The sequence below is a fragment of the Ctenopharyngodon idella genome, chromosome 22 (genome assembly GCF_019924925.1).
Source record: "Ctenopharyngodon idella isolate HZGC_01 chromosome 22, HZGC01, whole genome shotgun sequence".
NCBI classification, from domain to species: domain Eukaryota; kingdom Metazoa; phylum Chordata; class Actinopteri; order Cypriniformes; family Xenocyprididae; genus Ctenopharyngodon; species Ctenopharyngodon idella.
This window is the reverse complement of record NC_067241.1, coordinates 1,959,210-1,979,742: the sequence shown is the minus strand read 5'-3', so window position 1 is coordinate 1,979,742 and position 20,533 is coordinate 1,959,210. Positions and strand designations below refer to the sequence as shown.

General features: G+C 36.6%; 1 protein-coding gene across 6 annotated transcripts in view; it reads left to right on the top strand.

The window, feature by feature from the left end:
* Positions 1 to 20,533, top strand: part of hdac7a (histone deacetylase 7a) — a 100,892-nt gene that overhangs the window by 53,502 nt on the left and 26,857 nt on the right. For 3 of the 6 annotated variants that reach the window (XM_051879399.1, XM_051879404.1, XM_051879403.1), the window contains 8 exons: positions 4,724 to 4,902; positions 5,507 to 5,594; positions 8,691 to 8,811; positions 8,919 to 9,049; positions 12,309 to 12,431; positions 14,649 to 14,758; positions 19,063 to 19,164; positions 19,930 to 20,092. In XM_051879399.1, the coding sequence (XP_051735359.1) occupies positions 4,724 to 4,902; positions 5,507 to 5,594; positions 8,691 to 8,811; positions 8,919 to 9,049; positions 12,309 to 12,431; positions 14,649 to 14,758; positions 19,063 to 19,164; positions 19,930 to 20,092 (1,017 nt within the window). The remainder of the gene's footprint in view (positions 1 to 4,723; positions 4,903 to 5,506; positions 5,595 to 8,690; positions 8,812 to 8,918; positions 9,050 to 12,308; positions 12,432 to 14,648; positions 14,759 to 19,062; positions 19,165 to 19,929; positions 20,093 to 20,533) is intronic. The other 3 variants (XM_051879400.1, XM_051879402.1, XM_051879401.1) reach the window with 3 other exon arrangements.

Genomic DNA, 20,533 nt, shown 5'->3' with positions numbered 1-20,533 from the left:
CTAATGTTTTTGAAAGAAGTATGTTCTCCAGTGCTTCATTTATTTGATCAAAAATTCTAATTAAAATAACTTTTTTTATATATATATATTTGAATATATTTTAAAATATAATTTATTCCTGTGATCAAAGCTGAATTTTCAGCATCATTACTCCAGTCATCAGTGTCACATGATCCTTCAGAAAGCATTCTAATATGATGATCAAGAAACATTTATTATCATTATCAATGTTGAAAACAGTTGTGCTGCTTCATATTTCTGTCAAAACGGTGACACTTTTTTTCAGGATTCTTTGATAAATAGAAAGTTTAAAAAGAACAGCATTTATTTGAAATAGAATTCTTTGTAATCATTATAATTGACTTTACTGTCACTTTTGATCAATTTAATGCATTCTTGATGAATAAACATATTCATTTACTTAAAAAAAACTGAACCCAAACTATATTGACCCATAAACTCAAGTATTTGTTGTATATTTAATAAAAAAGTACTTTCTAGCATTTTACAACCAGTTTCGTTTGCAGTCGGTCTCACGCTTATGTTCACCAACTCACAGTTTCCTTAGAAGCAGATTCATACTTGCACATATTTTCCTGCAGACAGTCAGTCGCACAGCTTTGAAGGAAGATGTCCCTCACACACGCACACACACACACATTCCTGTGTGCATTCCACTGCACATCTGCTTGTCTGTCACTTTTATTAGTGTATTTGTTGGCCTGTTTCTATTAAGTTGGCTCAGAGTTACACTATTGTTTGGCTTTCTGAGTAGGAGTACAAAAATGAATGCACACACACACACACACACACACACACACACACACACACACACACACACACACACACTGTATTATTTGTTACATACATAGATCAGTCATGAAACTCTTCCGAGCAGCTAATAGGTTCTCCTAAAGCCGACTGCTTTGGCCAATCAATCTGTTTGTTTTATATACGTAACCTATTTATTTCCATCTTGAACTGGCTCAACTGCATGGGAATTTTCCTATCCCTCCACCTTCCCCAGCACCACCTGCCTAGATCTGCTAGGGGGTTCTCCCTATTTTCCTTGCACTATTCCCTGTGTTTATGTGCATGTTTTGACAGTAGCCTTTACTCATGCCAGCAGCAGCGTAGCAGATCTAGTCCACCAAGACAACGCCTATGTACATTCCGTTCTTATTAATAAAATGCTGTTTAATTCACGTCCGAGAGTTGTCATGACTGAAATGTATTTATTGTACTATAAATTACCATAACAGCCAGTATTTGATACTGAATGATTACCAAATTCATATACCATAGTATTTACTGAAAAGTGTACTCAAAGGTGTTTCAAAGAATACCATGATAGTAGTATAGTACTTTTTTCTTTTTTTCTTTTTTTTGTAAGAATATTCATATCCGTAGCACTCTAAAGGTCGGAAAACACCATATTGTTCAATTCCGTCTCATTTTCCTCTGGGAGTTTGAGTTCCTTTCCTGGATCTGTCAGCGTTGTGCCGACAGGTCATTTCTCATCTGAAAGCTGGAATAATCCAGGGTGGAATATAGTAAATGTTCTTTTATCAGGAAGGGAATGCTAAGGGAAAAAAAAATGTGGGAGTCGTGTTATTTCCTGGAATACAGTAGAGCTGTGCGGAGCTTGTACACGTCTGGGTGGGAATAAGCTGGATGTTGAGAGCTCAGGGAAGCAAGAACCCAAAACACGTTTGGCATCCAGGGCTGTGGTGCCAAGATGTTCCTCTTCTCCATTTCAAGATCCTAAAAAGGGGCTGAGGAGATCCTGGACTATGTCAGAACATGTCAGGACATCCCTCATCATGTAAACAGCTCCAGCAGGTCAGTTCTGGCCATTCTCCCGCCGCTCCTGTGCTGTTTTCTCATCTTAGCTAGTGGTAAGCTGATATTGATTTTTTCGATTGGCCAATACCAATAACTTAGAAAGCAGTGTGGCCGATATATATATATATATATATATATATATGAAAAACTTATTTGAACTTGATTGAAAAAATACATCTGTAAAATAAACAGATTTATACTTTGTACTGCAACTTCTGTAATCCTAATATAGTTTTTTCACAACTAAAGAAACTTAAAAATATAAATAAAAAGGAAGTAAACACTATAAGTACATGTGTCTAAGTACAAGTCTATGTGTCTGAAATAAAGACACCGTAACTATTTTTACATTTTTACACACACCACAGTGAATATGACATGAATACGACATAGCAGCCAACTGGATATAGAGCAGCATAGTTTAAATTCAAGGACTTCAAACTATGCTGTCAAAATAAAAGTCCCGCTTCCGTCACATCGGGCAAACAGAAAAACGTATCGGCCAATGCGATAATTAAAAAATGGCAGATATCGGCCGATATAACAGCGTTGGCGATACTGTATACATTAGTCGGCCACTAGTCTTAACCATCACTTTCCACCTCATGTCATCTCTTTTGATCACATTTCTTATTCTGTTTCTCGGTTTTCTCCTCTTGCATAACACACCAGCTCAGAGGTACATATTGTTCCTCACCGGTTGAAGTCATTCGTGAGTCATTTTCCACGCTGCTCATTGGTCTGCTGTAGAAAGCCTTTTTGTTCTGTGATTTGTGTCAGAACAAAGGTGACAAAGCAGTCACAATTCACAGGAATACAATAGTAAGTGCGCTATGGGGCGTCAAAAGGGCATGAGTCACAATTTCTGAGGCACTAGATCTTGCGAATGTGGAGACTCAGCTATTTTGGGGAGTCTTCGCTGGAAATAAGTGGTAAAGAGTTGGGAAATACTGAAAACTCTATGGTTGAAGTGCTTGTTTAACTCTTCAGATCAGAAATCTGTCAAGTGCATTCATAAACGTGCTCTGGTTTTACCTGGGCAATGTGCCAGAGCTACATGACTGACATCAGAGCTGTGGTAGCCCAGATATGCACCAGCCTACATGCACACGGCTGGTTTTTGTGAGTGTTTGTGATTTTCCTGTCTGCTCTGTGTTAGAGGGCTTGATGTAAGGGTGAGGCAGTGTGTCCCATTGAGTCACTGGTACCATGCAAATATTCTTAAAGCAGCATGCAAAAGTTATGGAAATCAGGCCGACTTCATATCACTGCGGAATGTGCCGTAAGGGAAATTTTGGAGCATGCACTTGCACTAACAAACACGTCTCTACCTCTCTCTGTCTCTCTCTCTCTCTCTCTCTCTCTCTCTCTCTCTTTCTTTTCTCTTTTTCTGCATTTTCTTCACTCTCCCACCAATTGAAATGTTCTGTCACTGTTTTTAAGAGCATAAATTATTAAATCAAAAATGATGGAGGGTGACCTCAGTTATAATGCGAGGACCTCAATGACTGTATTGATATTTTGAATTATGAAGTCTGTGAAAAACTTTTTACAAAAAAAGGAAGAATGAAAAGAGGCCTGTTTTAGAACCATTGAGATTTTTGCGTTGTGTGACATTATTTTTAAATGATCATTTAATTAGAACATTAAACATGGATATATTTGTGCATCATCTGCCGCGTGCACATGTTTACAAGACAGCAAACTCGGCTAAAAAGTCAGCAAACTCGGGTTTGATTTGGGAATGCTGCAGCCTATATATTTCTCTGTGTAATAACTAAAATAATGTTTATATATCATATTTTCTGGCTAGTTTACTTTATTTTTTTTATAATACACCATACTTTAACCCAAACTGAATAATTAAAGACAAGTTTAAATGGGTAAATCTTCTATAAATATTTTTTATTCTTAATTTTCTTTTCTGTCATACTCAAATTCTTGTTAAAACACATTAGACATGCTTATTCTGTGCATTTTGAACACTTATTGTGTGAAATTATATTTATTTTGTCAATTAAAAGTGTTCACTTTAATTGAGTGTCAGCAGCGCAGCAAAAATAGACTCGGCGCCGAAACCCCCACTTCACTGCTGCTTACGCGACGCTCCTGCTTGACGCTTACGTGCTGCTCCTGCTGCCGGTGTGAATGCATCTGTTGGTTAACATGCACGCCGAAAAAAATACGCGCTGCTCACGCACTGCTTACACTTGTAGTGTGAAACGGGCGTTATAGTAAATTGGAAGGCACGCATGTAAAAAAAAAAAAGTATAAAAAACTAAAAAGCAAAATTGTGGTAATGGGAATTTTGTGTGAAAATGTCATGAAAATAATGTCACAATGCAAATAATAATAATCTGTTCAAAAGTCAGTAACTTTTTTTAAATCAAGGATGCATTAAACTGATCAAATGTGATAGTAAAGACATTTATAATGTTTCCAAAAGATTTTTATTTTAAATAAATGCTGTTGAACGTTCTATTCATCAAAGAATCTTGAAAAAACAAAAGTATCAGTTTCCACAAAAATATGAATCAGCACAACTGTTTTCAACATTGATAATAATAATGTTTCTTGATCATCATATTAGAATGATTTCTGAAGGATCATGTGACACTGAAGACTGGAGTAATGCTGAAAATTCAGCTTTGATCACAAGAATAAATGACATTTCAAAATATATTCACATAGAAAACAGTTATTTTAAATTGTAATAATATTTCACAAAATTAATATTGGTTAACATAAGTCTTCTTTCAAAAAACCTCCTATTTATGTAAACCTCCCAAAAAATCAACTATTTATGTAGGTCTTACGTCATAATAGTCAGTTTTAAGAAATTTGAATAATAAATGTGTGTGTGTCTCTGTCCATCCAGAAGAGTCACTGTCGTCTCCCACGGGCCTCGTCCCCATGGACCTGCGTGTAGGCGAGCGTCTGGTGCGTCCAGGTTCGGACACGGCCTTCCTGTCCCCTCTGCACCCTCCTCTGCTGATTGGTCCCTTCAATCCGCAACACTGTTCCCAGTACAGCCAGCCACAGCTGCAGCATATACAGGTACATGTGCCATACACACTGATCTCAGTGCAGTCAGTAGAGCCACACTGTTTGCCTTCAATTAAATTCAGTCATACACTGATTTAAATAGTGCCTCCCTTAATGTGATTTAGCCTAATAGGACACATTCCTGTCACAATTAACATCTTTATTGGTGCTGGAAAATCATTGTCGTCAACCAGTCATTTCAAGTTAGGGTTGGTGTTGGGGCTTGAACAATATTTGTATCAGTCATTATTCTCTTTTTCATAGGTCGTTAATGATTAGGGTATATATTCAACATAAGGAAGAGAGTCAGCATTTGTGTTACCACATTTACCGCACACAACCTCTAGGACCCCTTTACAACAGAACGTGTTGCTTTTTAAATTATGTACTCTTGTACAGGTGTCTTGCACCTTTTTTACAAAACAGAATTTCTTTATAAATTGTGCATGAAGCTATTTGTATGTAAAATGACAATTTATGTACAAATAGATTAATTACCCTAATTTGTTTCATGAATTAGGCCCAATGTACATGTACTTACTGGGCACTTAATGAACATGATAAGCTAGTTAGCATTGTTATAAATAATTATGATGAAATTACTCTTTTTTTGTAGCAGTATAACATGGAGCAGCATCTACGAGACCAGGAACAAGCGAAACAACAGCTACAGCAGCTCAAACACAAGGACAAGAGTCAACAGAGTGAGTGACACACAACAGCCCTTCAATACCTGCTATTCAGATACTTAATTAGCAAATTATAGAACACTGCTTTATAAAAATGTCTACACACAGAGACTAGACATATTATGATAGGTTAGCTTTACGTTGATTAGCATGATAGAAAGAGTTTCTGTTTTTCACTATGAGTTTTTAAAGCTCATGTCATTTCATGAATGAGATTCCTTTAAAATTACTATCGATCACTCAAATGTGACTAATGTGACTTCTTTAGCCCCAAGAAAGTGATTTGTCATTTTAGTTTGTCACAGTCCTTGAGCTAAGAATCTAAGAGGTAAAGCTCACAAGTAGGTTACGTTCAACCATTTTGCCTGTAATGACTTATGCAATGCAACTAATGCCTAGATGTTTGGGGGGAATAAGACTATTCAACAGAGAACCAGTATAATAGAGTTTGGTCAACATGACATAACCAATTGGCAATGTAGGAAAAATCAGACAATTGTACATAATCATTTGCATGAATGTACCATGCAGTGACAAATGGCAAGTGACTAGATGATGTAGAGCAGTTTTGAGTTATTCAATTTTGATTTGAGAAATTTACCAAAGTGACTGAGAAATGCTGTATTATGTTGTGCCAATGCCCTCTTTAATAGTACCTCAACTAAAACATGGCCACAGCTGCTTCAGGAAATAGCTCTGAGAGTAAAAACAAAACTTTGTGGTTGAAAACACATGGGAGGAGTCTCGTCTCTGAACATGGGAGCCCTGTTGTTCTGTAAAGGTGATTTACTGTCACACTGCTGCTAGTGACCTGCCAGTTACAGCAGTTACTGATCGTACCAGACCATACCATACAGTACCATGGTGCTTTTTGTCAGATGGATACTTAAATGGATGGATGGTAATATCATAATACTTAACTGAATAGTTACCATATTTACATGTATTTACATGTTACTCCAAGTTATTTAAAAGATAACCATGACATTACTATGATATATGACCAAAAAAATTGGGGTTACTTTGGTGCCGGATAGATAGATAGATAGATAGATAGATAGATAGATAGATAGATAGATAGATAGATAGATAGATAGATGGATAGATGGATAGATAGATATATAGATGGATGGATAGATTGTAAACGTGTATCAGGGGTTTTGCACTTTTGCCCTCTACATGCCTGTAATAGCTGTGTGTGTGTGTGCAGTAGAATTGCTCCATTGTGATCATGATAGTCTCAAGTCACTCCAGAGCTGTGTCATGCTGCAACTCTTGGTCACGCAGGCAAAACAGGCAACACTTTTGTTGTTGTTTACTTTTCATTGAATGAGGGCATTAAAGGATTAGTTCACTTTAAAATGAAAATTACCCGATGATTTACTCACCCTCAAGCCGTCCTAGGTGTATATGACTCTCTTCTTTCTGATGAACACAATTGGAGTTATATTAATAAATATCCTGACGCGTCCAAGCTTAATGATGGCAGTGAACGGGACCAACGAGTTTGAAGCTCAAGAAAGTACATCCATCCACATCCATCCATCATAAACGTACTCCACATGGCTCCGGGGGGGTTAATAAAGGCCTTCTGAAGTGAAGCGATGCGTTTGTGTAAGAAAAATATCCATATTTAACAAGTTATGAAGTAAAATATCTAGCTTCCGCCAGACTGCCTTCCGTATTCTACTTACGAAAAAAACGTAACTGACGTGACGTGAATACGGAAGGCGGTCTGGCGGAAGCTAGATATTTTACTAGATATTTAAGTGTGAAAACTACTACAACCAGGTTTGCTGATAAACTGACTGCATTAAGCAGATAATGATTTGTTGTAACACCCAGTGCTGTTCTTGTTAAAAAAAAAAAAAAGTCCAATCAAATGTATTATTTTGATTAATTACTCTCTCAAAACAAGTTTCTGTATATCCTGTAGTCATTGTCAATCAGAGGTGTGTAGATGTTACACAGGTGTCTCTTACATGATGATAAATTACTGCAGCTGGAGTCTTATCACAGTTGATAAGATTGTTGTGAGAGAAAGTAGCTGACGAGAAGTAAAATTAATTGTGTAGCGCAAACAGTAACCGTGTCAATATTGACCATATTGGTTAGGGCCACTATGACGTCGCTGCCACATAATGGCCGGCCTGGAAGAACAGGGAGGCACTAAGTCAACATGCCGTTTCCTTCCCCCGACCTCAGAGCAACCTCGGCCGCACAGCTTCACAAGAGAGCTGAACCACGCTCACTGCCCTGGATAGAAACAGAGCTGGCATTCTTCTGTGGGAGAAAACTGTCAGTTTTGGTTCAATGACTCGTGACTAGTTTTGCATTATTTTTAAAAATTCGCCTAGCCCAGGGCCAACTAAAATACATTGAATAAAATAAAATTAATAATTAATTAATTAAATGAATGAAAAATTATTAAAATTATATACCTGGGACTCTTTCTTTTTAAAAATGTGGTTTGGCATGATTTCATTGGCTGGTTGTATTGATTGAGGGCCACATTCTCTAAATTAAATATTAGTAATATCAGTTTCATCTTATTTGAAAAATTCACCTTTTTTTAGTTACGTAAAAGGACGTAGTCCAGGGCAAACTAAACTAAACTAAAATATAAACTAAACTAAATAAATGAATAAAATAAAAATAAACTAAAGAAATTAAAAAATAAAGAAATTAAATTAAATGTTATATTAATTTAAAAAAATACACTTGAGACTCATAAAAAGCAGTTTTTGTTTGTTTGTATCTTGTTTATTTGTTTTTATAAAAAATCTGGTTTGGCATGATTTCATCGGCTGGTTGTGCTGATTACACTCTAAAAGTATTAAATAATTTTTTTTTTTTTTTTTGCATTATAGCTTTGTTTAAACAAATCAAGTGATGCATTGCCATTTCATTGGCTGGTTGTATTGATTGAGGGCTCGCTCTAAAAGTATTACATTTAAATCATATTTTAATAATAAGATTTGAAAAATATTAAAATAAATAAATACCTGACAAATGTCTGACACGCAAAACATTTTTTATTTTTTGCATTGTTGCTTTGCTTAAACCAATCAAGTGACACATAACTCATTGGCTGATTGTATTGATTGACAGGTGCTGTGGCCAGTGCGTTGGTGAAGCAGAAACTGGCGCAAGTGATTCTGAAGAAACAGAAGCAGGCGGTCCTGGAGAGGACGAACTCCAACCCTCTGAGCAGCCCGTCGGTGGCCTACCGGTTAGAAGCAACTCTCATTACCGCCCACAGCTGTTGAAGTGCACATGTGCACACATTCATGTGCTTATTTTAAGCTTTTAAGATAAAGATCTTTTGTGTTCTCACAGGGAGTTGGTTCCAGATCCCAGCGCTCCCCTACAACCGCTCATGTCCTCCACAAAACCAACTCTCAGAGAAGGACCTGACGAACCGCCCCTGAGACGAGCAAGTACGCCACCGTCCAACATGCATTTAAACGGTAACACTTTACAATAAGGTCTCATTTGTTAACATTAATGTATTAACTAACATGAACTAACAATGAGCAATACATTTGTTACAGTATTTATTAATCTTTGTTAATGTTAGTCAATAAAAATCCAGCTGTTCATTGTTTGTTCACAGTGCATTATCTAATGTTAACAAACAACATTTGATTTCCATAATGTATTTGTTAATGTTTAAATTAACATTAACTAAGGTTAATAAATGCTTTAGAAGTGTTGTTCATTCTTTGTTCATGTTAACTAATGTAGTTAACTAATGTTTACTAATGAAACCTTATTGTAAAGTGTTACCATAAACAACAACACATGACAATTCATTCATCAAGCATGACATCAGCATCTACATAGAGATCACACACACACCTGAGAGCAGGAGGCAGGGCTCGTCATGTAGCAGGTGTGCTGTGTGGAAGCATTCCAGCACCGCAGCCTTGATCAAACACACTCCCAGTGCCTCGCTCTGCCTGCAGGCAGCACGGTGTTAACAAGGCCTTGCGCAACCTTCTCGTTTACCTCTGAAAGCCAAGAACACTCCCCTGTCAGCCCTGCGGCCAAAACACTACAGCTCATTATGTCATAACTGTGACTGGACGTCCAATAAAGCCCAAGGCATACTTCGTTTTTTTACGCATATGCTAGCGTCTGCGTACAGTCAAACGCGTAGCCTTTCAAAGTATTGAGCGCACATGCACTCTAGAAAGTTTGTTGTTGTTGCATTATTTTGTTGCTGTTGTTGGTTTTCTGCTGTGAAATAACGGCCCGGGCCAGTGTTGCCACCTTGTGGAACAACTGTTTAGTGCAAAACAAATTCAGTGCGCATGGGCGACCTGCGTGTACAGAGTATGCGAGGTTACAAAAATCGGGCATCGCACGTACAGTACGCGTGTACTATTCTGGTGATGACATTTGCAACATGGACCCTCGCGTACACATAAAACCGAAGAATGCTTTGGGCTTAACTTTTGGTTTATATGCAAGTTTTTGTTCTGCAGGATTTGCTCTAAACCCATAACTGTAAAAGGCCTGTTCACACCAACACAAATTGGGTTTGATTTTTGTATGCGATTAGATCATTGCATAAAAAACAGAAGACCGAATTAAAGAAAATGCAAACTCACTCCCTGACAGTAGGTGGCGCTTATGGAAAAGCAGAAATACCCCAGATAGCCCAGATAACCCAGATAACCCTGGTTCTGGATTCTTCCTCAGCTATTCACTGTCACTTTGAAAAATAGTCTATTTATTATCACAAACTAGTCCTAGTTTTATCTAACAGTAGTGTCTCTGCGCATGCGACCAAAAGCTTGAATCTCATTGGTGGGCCAGATTTCTTCACAGTGTGATGGAAGAGTTTAGAACACCTCAACCACAACAACCTAGCATTGTGTTGATAAGTTTTGCACTGGCAAACACCACTCAAATTTTCTTTATTTTTCACATTTTCATTTAGTTTTCAGTGTAGAACAGAACATTTTGCAGAAGAGTTTTCAAATAGTCCTTGAAAGAGTTTCCAAACACTTGAACTGTCCACTTCATATCAGTTCAGTGCCGTCTGTCAGAATCACTTTGTGCTCAATGATCAAACGAGAAAACATTTAACATGATAACCTCAAGATGCTGTGCAGAGTCATGTCATTTACTGGTAAAGGTGAGTAAGTCCAGCTGTGGAATTACAGTTTTCAACATGTCCTCTGCCAGAACTCAAGGCTGATGGTGTAATGGTGTTTTCACAATGACAGAAACAATTAGTAGGAAGTAGAGAAGAGATTTCGGGACCTTCTTCTTTTCTGAACCAGCAACAAAGAGCTGTAACTGTGTGATCAAAGGAAGTAGATGGTACATTTGCATATAAATGGTTAAAGGTCAATAGGGATGTGCAAAACTACCTCTAAATCGAAAATCGACTAATTGGTGGGTCATTTGAATGAGTAGTCAACTAGTTGGTCTTAAAGGGATAGTTCACCCAAAGATGAACATTTTGTCATCAGTAACTCACCCTCGTGTCATTCCAAACCAAGACTTTCATTAATCTTCGAAACGCAAATTAAGATATTTTAATGAAATCTGAGAGATTCCTGTCCCTCCATTTATAAAGTCCATTCCACCAAAACTAACGCTTCAAAAAAATCATAAAAAATAATTTTCTGTCAAAATAAAAGCTCGGCTACAGTTTCCGTCAAAATAAAAGCTTGCGTGTTTATCTCTTGTAAGTATAGAAATTAGGAAAAGCGAGGTCCACCCACGACAGTTTCACAAAATCCTGATGTGGGAAATACTGCATATGAATTAAGTGGTTTAATCCAAGTCTTCTGAAGAGACACGATCACTTTATATGATGAACAGATTTAATTTAAGCTTTTGTTAACATATAAACCTTCATCACCACACATACATTTTGTATGTATCAAATATAGTAAATGAAGACTCAAACATGCTTGCTTGACGCGTCAGAAAATAACAAACATTTCTTGAGATATACAGATGCTAACTGACAGATATTCAAGTAAATAGACTAAAATTGTGTTAAATGTGACAATCTAGCCTATGGAGGATTGCTCTTGTCATCTAGCAACTGTGACAGGTGCCCTTGACAAGCGGCGGTAATGTTTGTACTGGACTTTTCTGAAAATTATATGAAGGATGCATTTGTAGGCTGCATTCAAAGATGCCTTTGGGACAGCCTTCGAAGGATGCAGCTATAGCATGCTATAATCATGCTAAGGCCCCTCTGAGAAGCAGAAGAGAAAATATGTGCCCTTTAAAGCATCTGCTCTAAAAAATCTGAAAAAAAAACAAACATATAATCTCACTAGTCGGTTTGTTGCACAACTAGGTCCATGCTAATCGTCAGTTTGCTTATTTAGCTTTTTTGTGTGACTTTATTATTTGTGTCGACTCTCAAACAATCCAATTTAAATCTCAGGTGTTGACATGCAGTTATTATAACCCGTAGGTTGTCTGTGAACACATTGCTGGTTGTTTGTTGTGATTTATACGCTGGGTTGTTATTTGTCATCACGAATTGCTACTTTTAAACAGCGCAGTGATGACACAACACATTGCCCCTTAAAGTAGTATGTTTATTGAACAAACAAACTACGATTGTAGAAGTACAGTAAATTAGCTAGTTGATCATTTTTATGATAAGACCAAAACCAGATCGAAAGCTTTTCAGAAAGTTTGTCATCCTTTTTGGTAATGCTAATGTTTTTTTTTTTTTTTTGTCCACAGCCTCAGAGCCCAACCTGAAGGTGAAGCATAAGTTAAAGAAACACCTGAACACCCGTAAGAGCCCACTGACACGCAAAGAGAGCGCACCGCCCACCGTCAAGCACCGCGCTCCTGATACGCTGGGTAACTGAACCACCATGTTCTCATGTAGACCTGCTGTCAGCTAAAGTAACATCGTTGCATAGTTATATTCATTTACCATGTATATGGAATCAATTTACTTTTTTTTTTTTACGATCACCAGGAAATTTCTCAGTATTCAGGTCACTTTTTCAAAACTCTTCACTCAGATCTGTTTAGAATTCATTGCAGTATGCTATGTGTAACATAACATTTTATATGTAAAATTTAAAGACTAACACCTGTTGTAGGTGTTCAGCTAATCTAATTGTTTTGGTAATATTTAATATTTTAGATCTGGAATATATTTTATTATGGTGTTACTGTAGAAATGTTGCAAGTTGCTGTCTTACTCAGTTTTGTATTAGGTTTTGAACTTAAGTTTAACAGTTTGGCAAATTGGCCTGTAGGTACACAGAGTTTTGATGGTATTTGTCTCTGATTGACTAAAAAAATCATGTAATTTGAAAGATGTAATGATCCACAGTTAACCCACTTAAGGCCAGATTTACTGACAGCTTGCACCAGCGCAAACCCTCTTTTGACATTAAAAAAAACTCATGTCAGGTTTTACTAAAGACACACAGTGAGAAATTAGTGATAAAAAGACGTGAACAGTTATTTTATGAGGAGTATTTAGATAAATCATGCAACGTGATTTGCTAAAGTTTTCTGTAGTGAATTTAGGCTACTGGTATTTGCGCCATTATTTAGCGCCCAAAGAAAGCATGTCTTAACCCATTTTGCGCTTGACGTGGCTGCGTCTGTGTTCTTTAATATGCACATTTTCAGTAGATCAGCCGCAGATCTTTCCATTCCCATCTGCGCTTTTATGGGATTGCGGTCTTACGCTAATTTGCTCTGTTTAGTAAATCTGGCCCATAGACTGCTGTTGTGCTCACTGTGTAAAGAGTAGGTTTGGAATTGTTTGAATTTTAATGATTCAAATTCTGACGCTACTTATCGATTCCATACATATTGTTTCAAAGCAGCTTCACAGTGACAATAGGAAAATTATTATCAAGCTAAAATTGTAAAAATTGTTAATTATTACTTTAGGGGCCGTTTAAATGACACCTTTCCTACTGAAAACCGAATACCTTTAATGCATTCTTGCCGTTCATTTACATGTTTAGTCTAAAGGTTTGCGTGTTTGAGTGAGTATGTGCGCAGAAGCTTGGTCTTTTTTTTTTTTTTTTTTTTAAAGTGATATTTGCCAAATTACTTGCCTGGTCCGCAAAATACAGAAAAATTAGTTGTGTCTGCAGATCTATGCGAACTAGAATAATTTTGATAACGTTTTATCTATACATAGGGAAGGGCATTATTAAAGACAAGTAAACACTCAGTAATTAAAAACAAATTAACAAATTAGCAATCGCACAAATAAATACAACTGAATAAAGATACGACTGTATTTTAAGATTTTTAGGTATTCAGGTACAGAAACTGTAATCAAATGTAAAATAACATTACACTTTATAAATAAAATATACATTACAAATATACAGTAGTCAACATTTGAAGTGGATCAAAACCTTTCATCAAATTTGTCCTAAAAACTTCTTCTTATTAGGGCAACTTAGTTCTTAGGACAACTTTTATTAATTTTTTTGATCCACTTCAAATGTTGACTACTATAGTTACAATTTTATAGTTATTTTCTCGTTGTCTTTGTTGTTTGATTAATGTTATTATAGAGAATTTTAGGCTGCTGTCACTTTAAGAGCTGCACGGATCCAATATACTGTTATGCGTTTTCTTTGTCAACTTTTTACATTCACTTAAGACATAACCGATTGTATTTGTGCGTTCAAGTGCAAAAGGACGTGGGAGAGAACTCAGTTCAGTATCATGCACTATACAGTATGAGAGGCAGCTTTCTGTGCGCATGTTTTGGATGTATGTGCGCAGCACAGAAGACAGCGTACAAGTCTTCTTGAGCTTGAATGGTTTAAAGTCATATTAAAATGCACACAAAGGAATTGATAAAAGGAATCGAAATTTTAATTTTATAACATGTATCTGATTTCTGACCTTAAGTATTCGATTCCAGAATTGGAATCAATTTTCGATTCCCAACCCTAGTGAAGAGTTTTGAAAAAGTGACTTAAGTACTGAGAAAGTCGTCTTAGCAATTGTAAAAACTCTAATGCATGAATTGATGTGCCGCCCATGTTTAAAGTGGCATTAAGTGACTAAGTTCTGTGTTCCTTTCAGATTCGTCCCCGAGCAGCAGTAGCACTCCAGTATCCGGCTGCAGCTCTCCAAACGACAGCCTGCCCAATGAGAACGGAGCGCTGCCCGCTGCCGCCAGCCTGTCCCATGAGGTAACAGTCTTCACACTCCCCAAATCCACTCCTCAGCCGAGTTTCTAAGGTGTATCTTGGCTTCCTTATAATGGGATGTTCTGGTAATGCAATTATAGATCCAAACAATTATGGAAAATGACTCACTGGCCAGTTTAAATGAAGTTAACTTCTCCCTTTTTTTCAAAAGTACAAATTGTTGTGGAGAGGACAAACTCCCAAGCCGAACACACACACACCCACACACACAGAGGCATGATGGGACAGTTCTTTAATATTGCTCTGGTGGGAGTTGTTTGTGCTCGACGGGGCTTGTTTCAGGAGGTTCGCGCTCCGCGCCGCCCTTTGGCATAATGACATGTTTTAAACAAAGACACTGGAGAAGGACAGCTGCAGGCAGCTGCCAGGACACCCAATATCCCATTTCCATCCAGAGCCTCCTCGTCGCTTTATTACTCCACGCTCCTCCATTTTTGGGCTTGCATAAATGCAGGGCTCTCTGATGGGTTGAACATAGGAACCGCGTCTGCTCGCACGCACGAGCTGATAACGCACACAGATGGACACGCAGATTTTTAAAAAAGGATAAGTTCACTTAAGTTAAGTGAACTTATCATATTTTTGACGTTAAGTTAAAGGATTAGTTCACTTTCAAATGAAAATTAGCCCAAGCTTTACTCACCCTCAAGCCATCTTAGGTGTATATGACTTTCTTCTTTCTGATGAACACAATCGGAGTTGTATTAATAAATATCTGGATGCATACAAGCTTTATAATGACAGTGGGATCAACAAGTATGAGCTGAAGAAAGTGTCTCCATCCACATCCATCCATCATAAATATGTGCTCCACACAGCTTCTGGGGGTTAATAAAGGTCTTCTGAAGTGAAGCGATACATTTGTGTAAAAACAAATCCATATTTAACAAGTTATGAAGTAAAATATCTAGCTTCCACCAGACCGTCTTCCGTATTCAACTTAGGAAGAAAGCGCAATGCCTCTCGCAGTTCAAAAAGCTTATGCTACATCCTATGCCTTCCCTATTCAACTTACGGAAAAAGCTTAACTGACGCGACACCAGTTCCGTTTTTATCATAACTTGAATACGGAAGACGGTCTGGTGGAAGCTAGATATTTTACTTTATAATGTGTTAAATATGGATATTTTTTAACACAAATGCATCGCTTCGCTTCAGAAGACCTTTATTAACCCCCTGGAGCCGTGTGGAATATGTTTATGATGGATGGATGTGGATGGAGACACTTTCTTCAGCTCATACTCGTCGGTATCACTCACTGCCATTATAAAGCTCGTATGCGTCAGGATATTTATTAATATTTCTCCGATTGTGTTCATCAGAAAGAAAGTCTTACACACCTAGGATGGCTTGAGGGTGAGTAAAGCTTGAGCTAATTTTCATTTGAAATTGAACTAATCCTTTAAGGGACAATACAGGTGCTGGTCATATAATTAGAATATCATCAAAAAGTTGATTTATTTCACTAATTCCTTTCAAAAAGTGAAACTTGTATATTATATTCATTCATTACACACAGACTGATATGTTTAAAATGTTTATTTATTTTAATTTTGATGATTATAACTGACAACTAAGGAAAATCCCAAATTCAGTATCTCAGAAAATTTTAATATTGTGAAAAGGTTCAATATTGAAGACACCTGGTGCCACACTCTAATCAGCTAATTAACTCAAAACACCTGCAAAGGCCTTTAAATGGTCTCTCAGTCTAGTTCTGTAGGCTACACAATCATGGGGAAGACTGCTGACTTGACAGTTGTCCAAAAGACGACCATTGACACCTTGCACAAGGAGGGCAAGACACAAAAGGTCATTGCAAAAGAGGCTGGCTGTTCACAGAGCTCTGTGTCCAAGCACATTAATAGAGAGGCGAAGGGAAGGAAAAGATGTGGTAGAAAAAAGTGTACAAGCAATAGGGATAAGACATGGGTTTCAGCTGTCGCATTCCTTGTGTCAAGCCACTCTTGAACAACAGACAGCGTCAGAAGCGTCTCGCCTGGGCTAAAGACAAAAAGGACTGAACTGCTGCTGAGTGGTCCAAAGTTATGTTCTCTGATGAAAGAAAATTTTGCATTTCCTTTGGAAATCAGGGTCCCAGAGTCTGGAGGAAGAGAGGAGAGACACACAATCCACGTTGCTTGAGGTCCAGTGTAAAGTTTCCACAGTCAGTGATGGTTTGGGGTGCCATGTCATCTGCTGGTGTTGGTCCACTGTGTTTTTTGAGGTCCAAGGTCAACGCAGCCGTATACCAGGAAGTTTTACAGCACTTCATGCTTCCTGCTGCTGACCAACTTTATGGAGATGCAGATTTCATTTTCCAACAGGACTTGGCACCTGCACACAGTGCCAAAGCTACCAGTACCTGGTTTAAGGACCATGGTATCCCTGTTCTTAATTGGCCAGCAAACTCGCCTGACCTTAACCCCATAGAAAATCTATGGGGTATTGTGAAGAGGAAGATGCGATATGCCAGACCCAACAATGCAGAAGAGCTGAAGGCCACTATCAGAGCAACCTGGGCTCTTATAACACCTGAGCAGTGCCACAGACTGATCGACTCCATGCCACGCCGCATTGCTGCAGTAATTCAGGCAAAAGGAGCCCCAACTAAGTATTGAGTGCTGTACATGCTCATACTTTTCATGTTCATACTTTTCAGTTGGCCAAGATTTCTAAAAATCCTTTCTTTGTATTGGTCTTAAGTAATATTTAAATTTTCTGAGATATTGAATTTGGGATTTTCCTTAGTTGTTAGTTATAATCATCAAAATTAAAAGAAATAAGCATTTGAAATATATCAGTCTGTGTGTAATGAATGAATATAATATACAAGTTTCACTTTTTGAATGGAATTAGTGAAATAAATCAACTTTTTGATGATATTCTAATTATATGACCAGCACCGGTATTTGCCCAATGGAAATTATTGTCAGGGGCATTATTTTACCTTTGTGACGGCATGTTTTCCTTTCAAAACACTAAGTCAACAAAATATCATTAATACTTCAATTGAATCTAGTAATTGGAAAAAATTCTCAAGTGAAATATTTATGGCTGATAATTATAAAACAAATCAACATATAATATAAACGTAGCTGTAATTTATATACACGAGTAATGCTTTGCTACAATAAATGTAAAAATATATAATAAAATAAATCTATAAAAATATATATTATAAAACATGCACAAATAATGCTTTGCTACAATAAATTTAAAAATATATAATTAAACAAATATATAAAATATATTTTAAAACATGCACAAGTAATGCTTTGCTACAATAAATGTAAAAATATATAATAAAATAAATATATAAAAATATATATTATAAAACATTATATGCACAAGTAATATAATATTTGATGTCCTAGAATAAATGTAAAAATACATACATACATACATGCATACAAAGCAAAGCACCATTCGTGCATATGATTTATAATATATATAATTAAAAAATAATGCTTTGCTACAATAAAATAAATATATAACAATATGTTATAAAACATTATATGCACAAGTAATGCTTTCCTAGAATCAATGTAAAAATACATCATAAAATACATATGCAAAAAATATATATTATAAAACCTATGCACAAATACTGCTTTGCTACAATAAATTTAAAAAATATGCAATATAATAAATATACTAAAATATATATTATAAAACATATGCACGAATAATGCTCTGCTAAAATAAATTTAAAAAATATGCAATATAATGAATATATAAAAATATATATTATAAAACATTATATGCACGAATAATGCTTTGCTACAATAAATTTTAAATATATATAATAAAATGAATATATAAAAATATCCATTATAAAACATTATATGCACGAATAATGCTTTGCTACAATAAATTTTAAATATATATAATAAAATGAATATATAAAAATATCTATTATAAAGCATTATATGCACAAGTAATGCTTTCCTAGAATAAATTTTAATAATTATTATAAAATAAAATGTTAGATTATACAAATCTCTTCTGTCTACTTTCATGATAAATTTTAATGTATTCACTGATCCAAGTGTTTGAGTTTACATTAAGTGTGTTCAGAGCTGATTTTAGTTATTTTCAATAAAAAACAACATATTAGCAACATTCGGTCCTGAGATGTCCGACAGCTACAGGTCACTATGGTATCTACAGAAGTCCAACACTACGTCTAAAATATGAAACATGAAATATCTGGGTTATATTTTTGTGGCATTTTTCTCCCTAAAACCCATGTAATTTCAGTCCCTGTGGTGTGTGTGTTTCAGGCTCAGAGGCTGCTGTTGCAGGACGGGTCTTTAGCTCACTTCACAGTGCAGAATCCGTCCAGTCTGCCGACCATCACGCTTGGCCTCCCCGCCAACACCAAGGTATCAGAATCAGCATGCTTCTGTTTTTGAAAGACATAAGATGCATTGTTTTTCTCTTTATAAAACAATTAGAATATGGATCATTTCAGTCCTAGATGGTTATTAGGTTATTAATGTGAAACAATATTGTAATGGATTAAAAATTGCAATATGATGACAAAACTGCATTGCTCCCATTATAACCAACAAAGCTGTCAACACTGCAAGCTGCACAACATCTGTACAGGGGTGTAGGCTAGCCGTCAGGCTAACTGTGCCAGGGAAAACTCTAGTCAACATTAAAAAATACTGCTTTGAATTTTAAAATCACCCGCAAATGAGTGAGATCTTGAGCCAACTAACATGAGAGCAAGTCAAATAAAAGTAACTAACGTGTTGCTTTCCATATAAAAGTAATGAATTAACGCATTTAGTTTTGACATCAAGTGGTGACACAACACATTACCAAAACTGTTTATTGAATTAAATTGGTGGTTTCACACGATAATTCTCCACATCAAACACTGTGGTTGGCACAGTCATGTCCTCAACACATATTTAATGTATTCTGGTCTATATTTTCATTTTTAGTATTTTTTTCTCCTTATGCCCGAACAGACCTGAAACCAATTTAGAACCACTGTATTGTACTTTTATTATGTCATAAAATATTGTTCTTCATTCATGCAAGTGTCATCATCTATTTTGAGGCTGCAGTTTAACTCAAGAGCATGTTGTGAGGTCGGCCATAGTAAGCGCTGGTCTGTTGCGGTCGTGTCTCTGTAGGCGGAGAGCGAGTTGGGCTCACTGAAGCTGGGTCGTGTGCCGGTGGTGCCAGGCGGTTCTCCACTGCTGGTTCCCTTGGGTGTGGAAGAGCAGACAGGACAGCTCATGCAGCCCGTCCTCATCCTGGAGCCCTCTGGACTCGTACACACCCCTTTGTTGGCCGGTAAGAGATCTGCAGTGTCTGTCAGTCTGAGAGGCCGTATGAGAAAATGCCACTGAAATACTATAAGCGTGATATGTGCGCCATCTAGTGGTCACTACTTGACATGACTACTTTGATCTATTCATCCAAGAATCCTGAAAAGAAATGTTTCACATGTGTCACAAAAATATGAAGCAGCACAATTGTTCTAAACATTGATAATAATAATAAATGTTTCTTGATATTGATTAATGATTTCTGAAGGATCATGTGACTCTGAAGACTGGAGTAATGATGCTGAAAATTCAGCTTTAATCACAGGAATAAATTACATTTCTATATTAAGTTACAATTATTTTAAATTGCAATAATATTTCACAATATTACTGTTTTTATTGTATTATTGCAGTTTTGGTGAGCATAAGAGACATATTTCAAAACCATTAAAAAAATATTACCAAC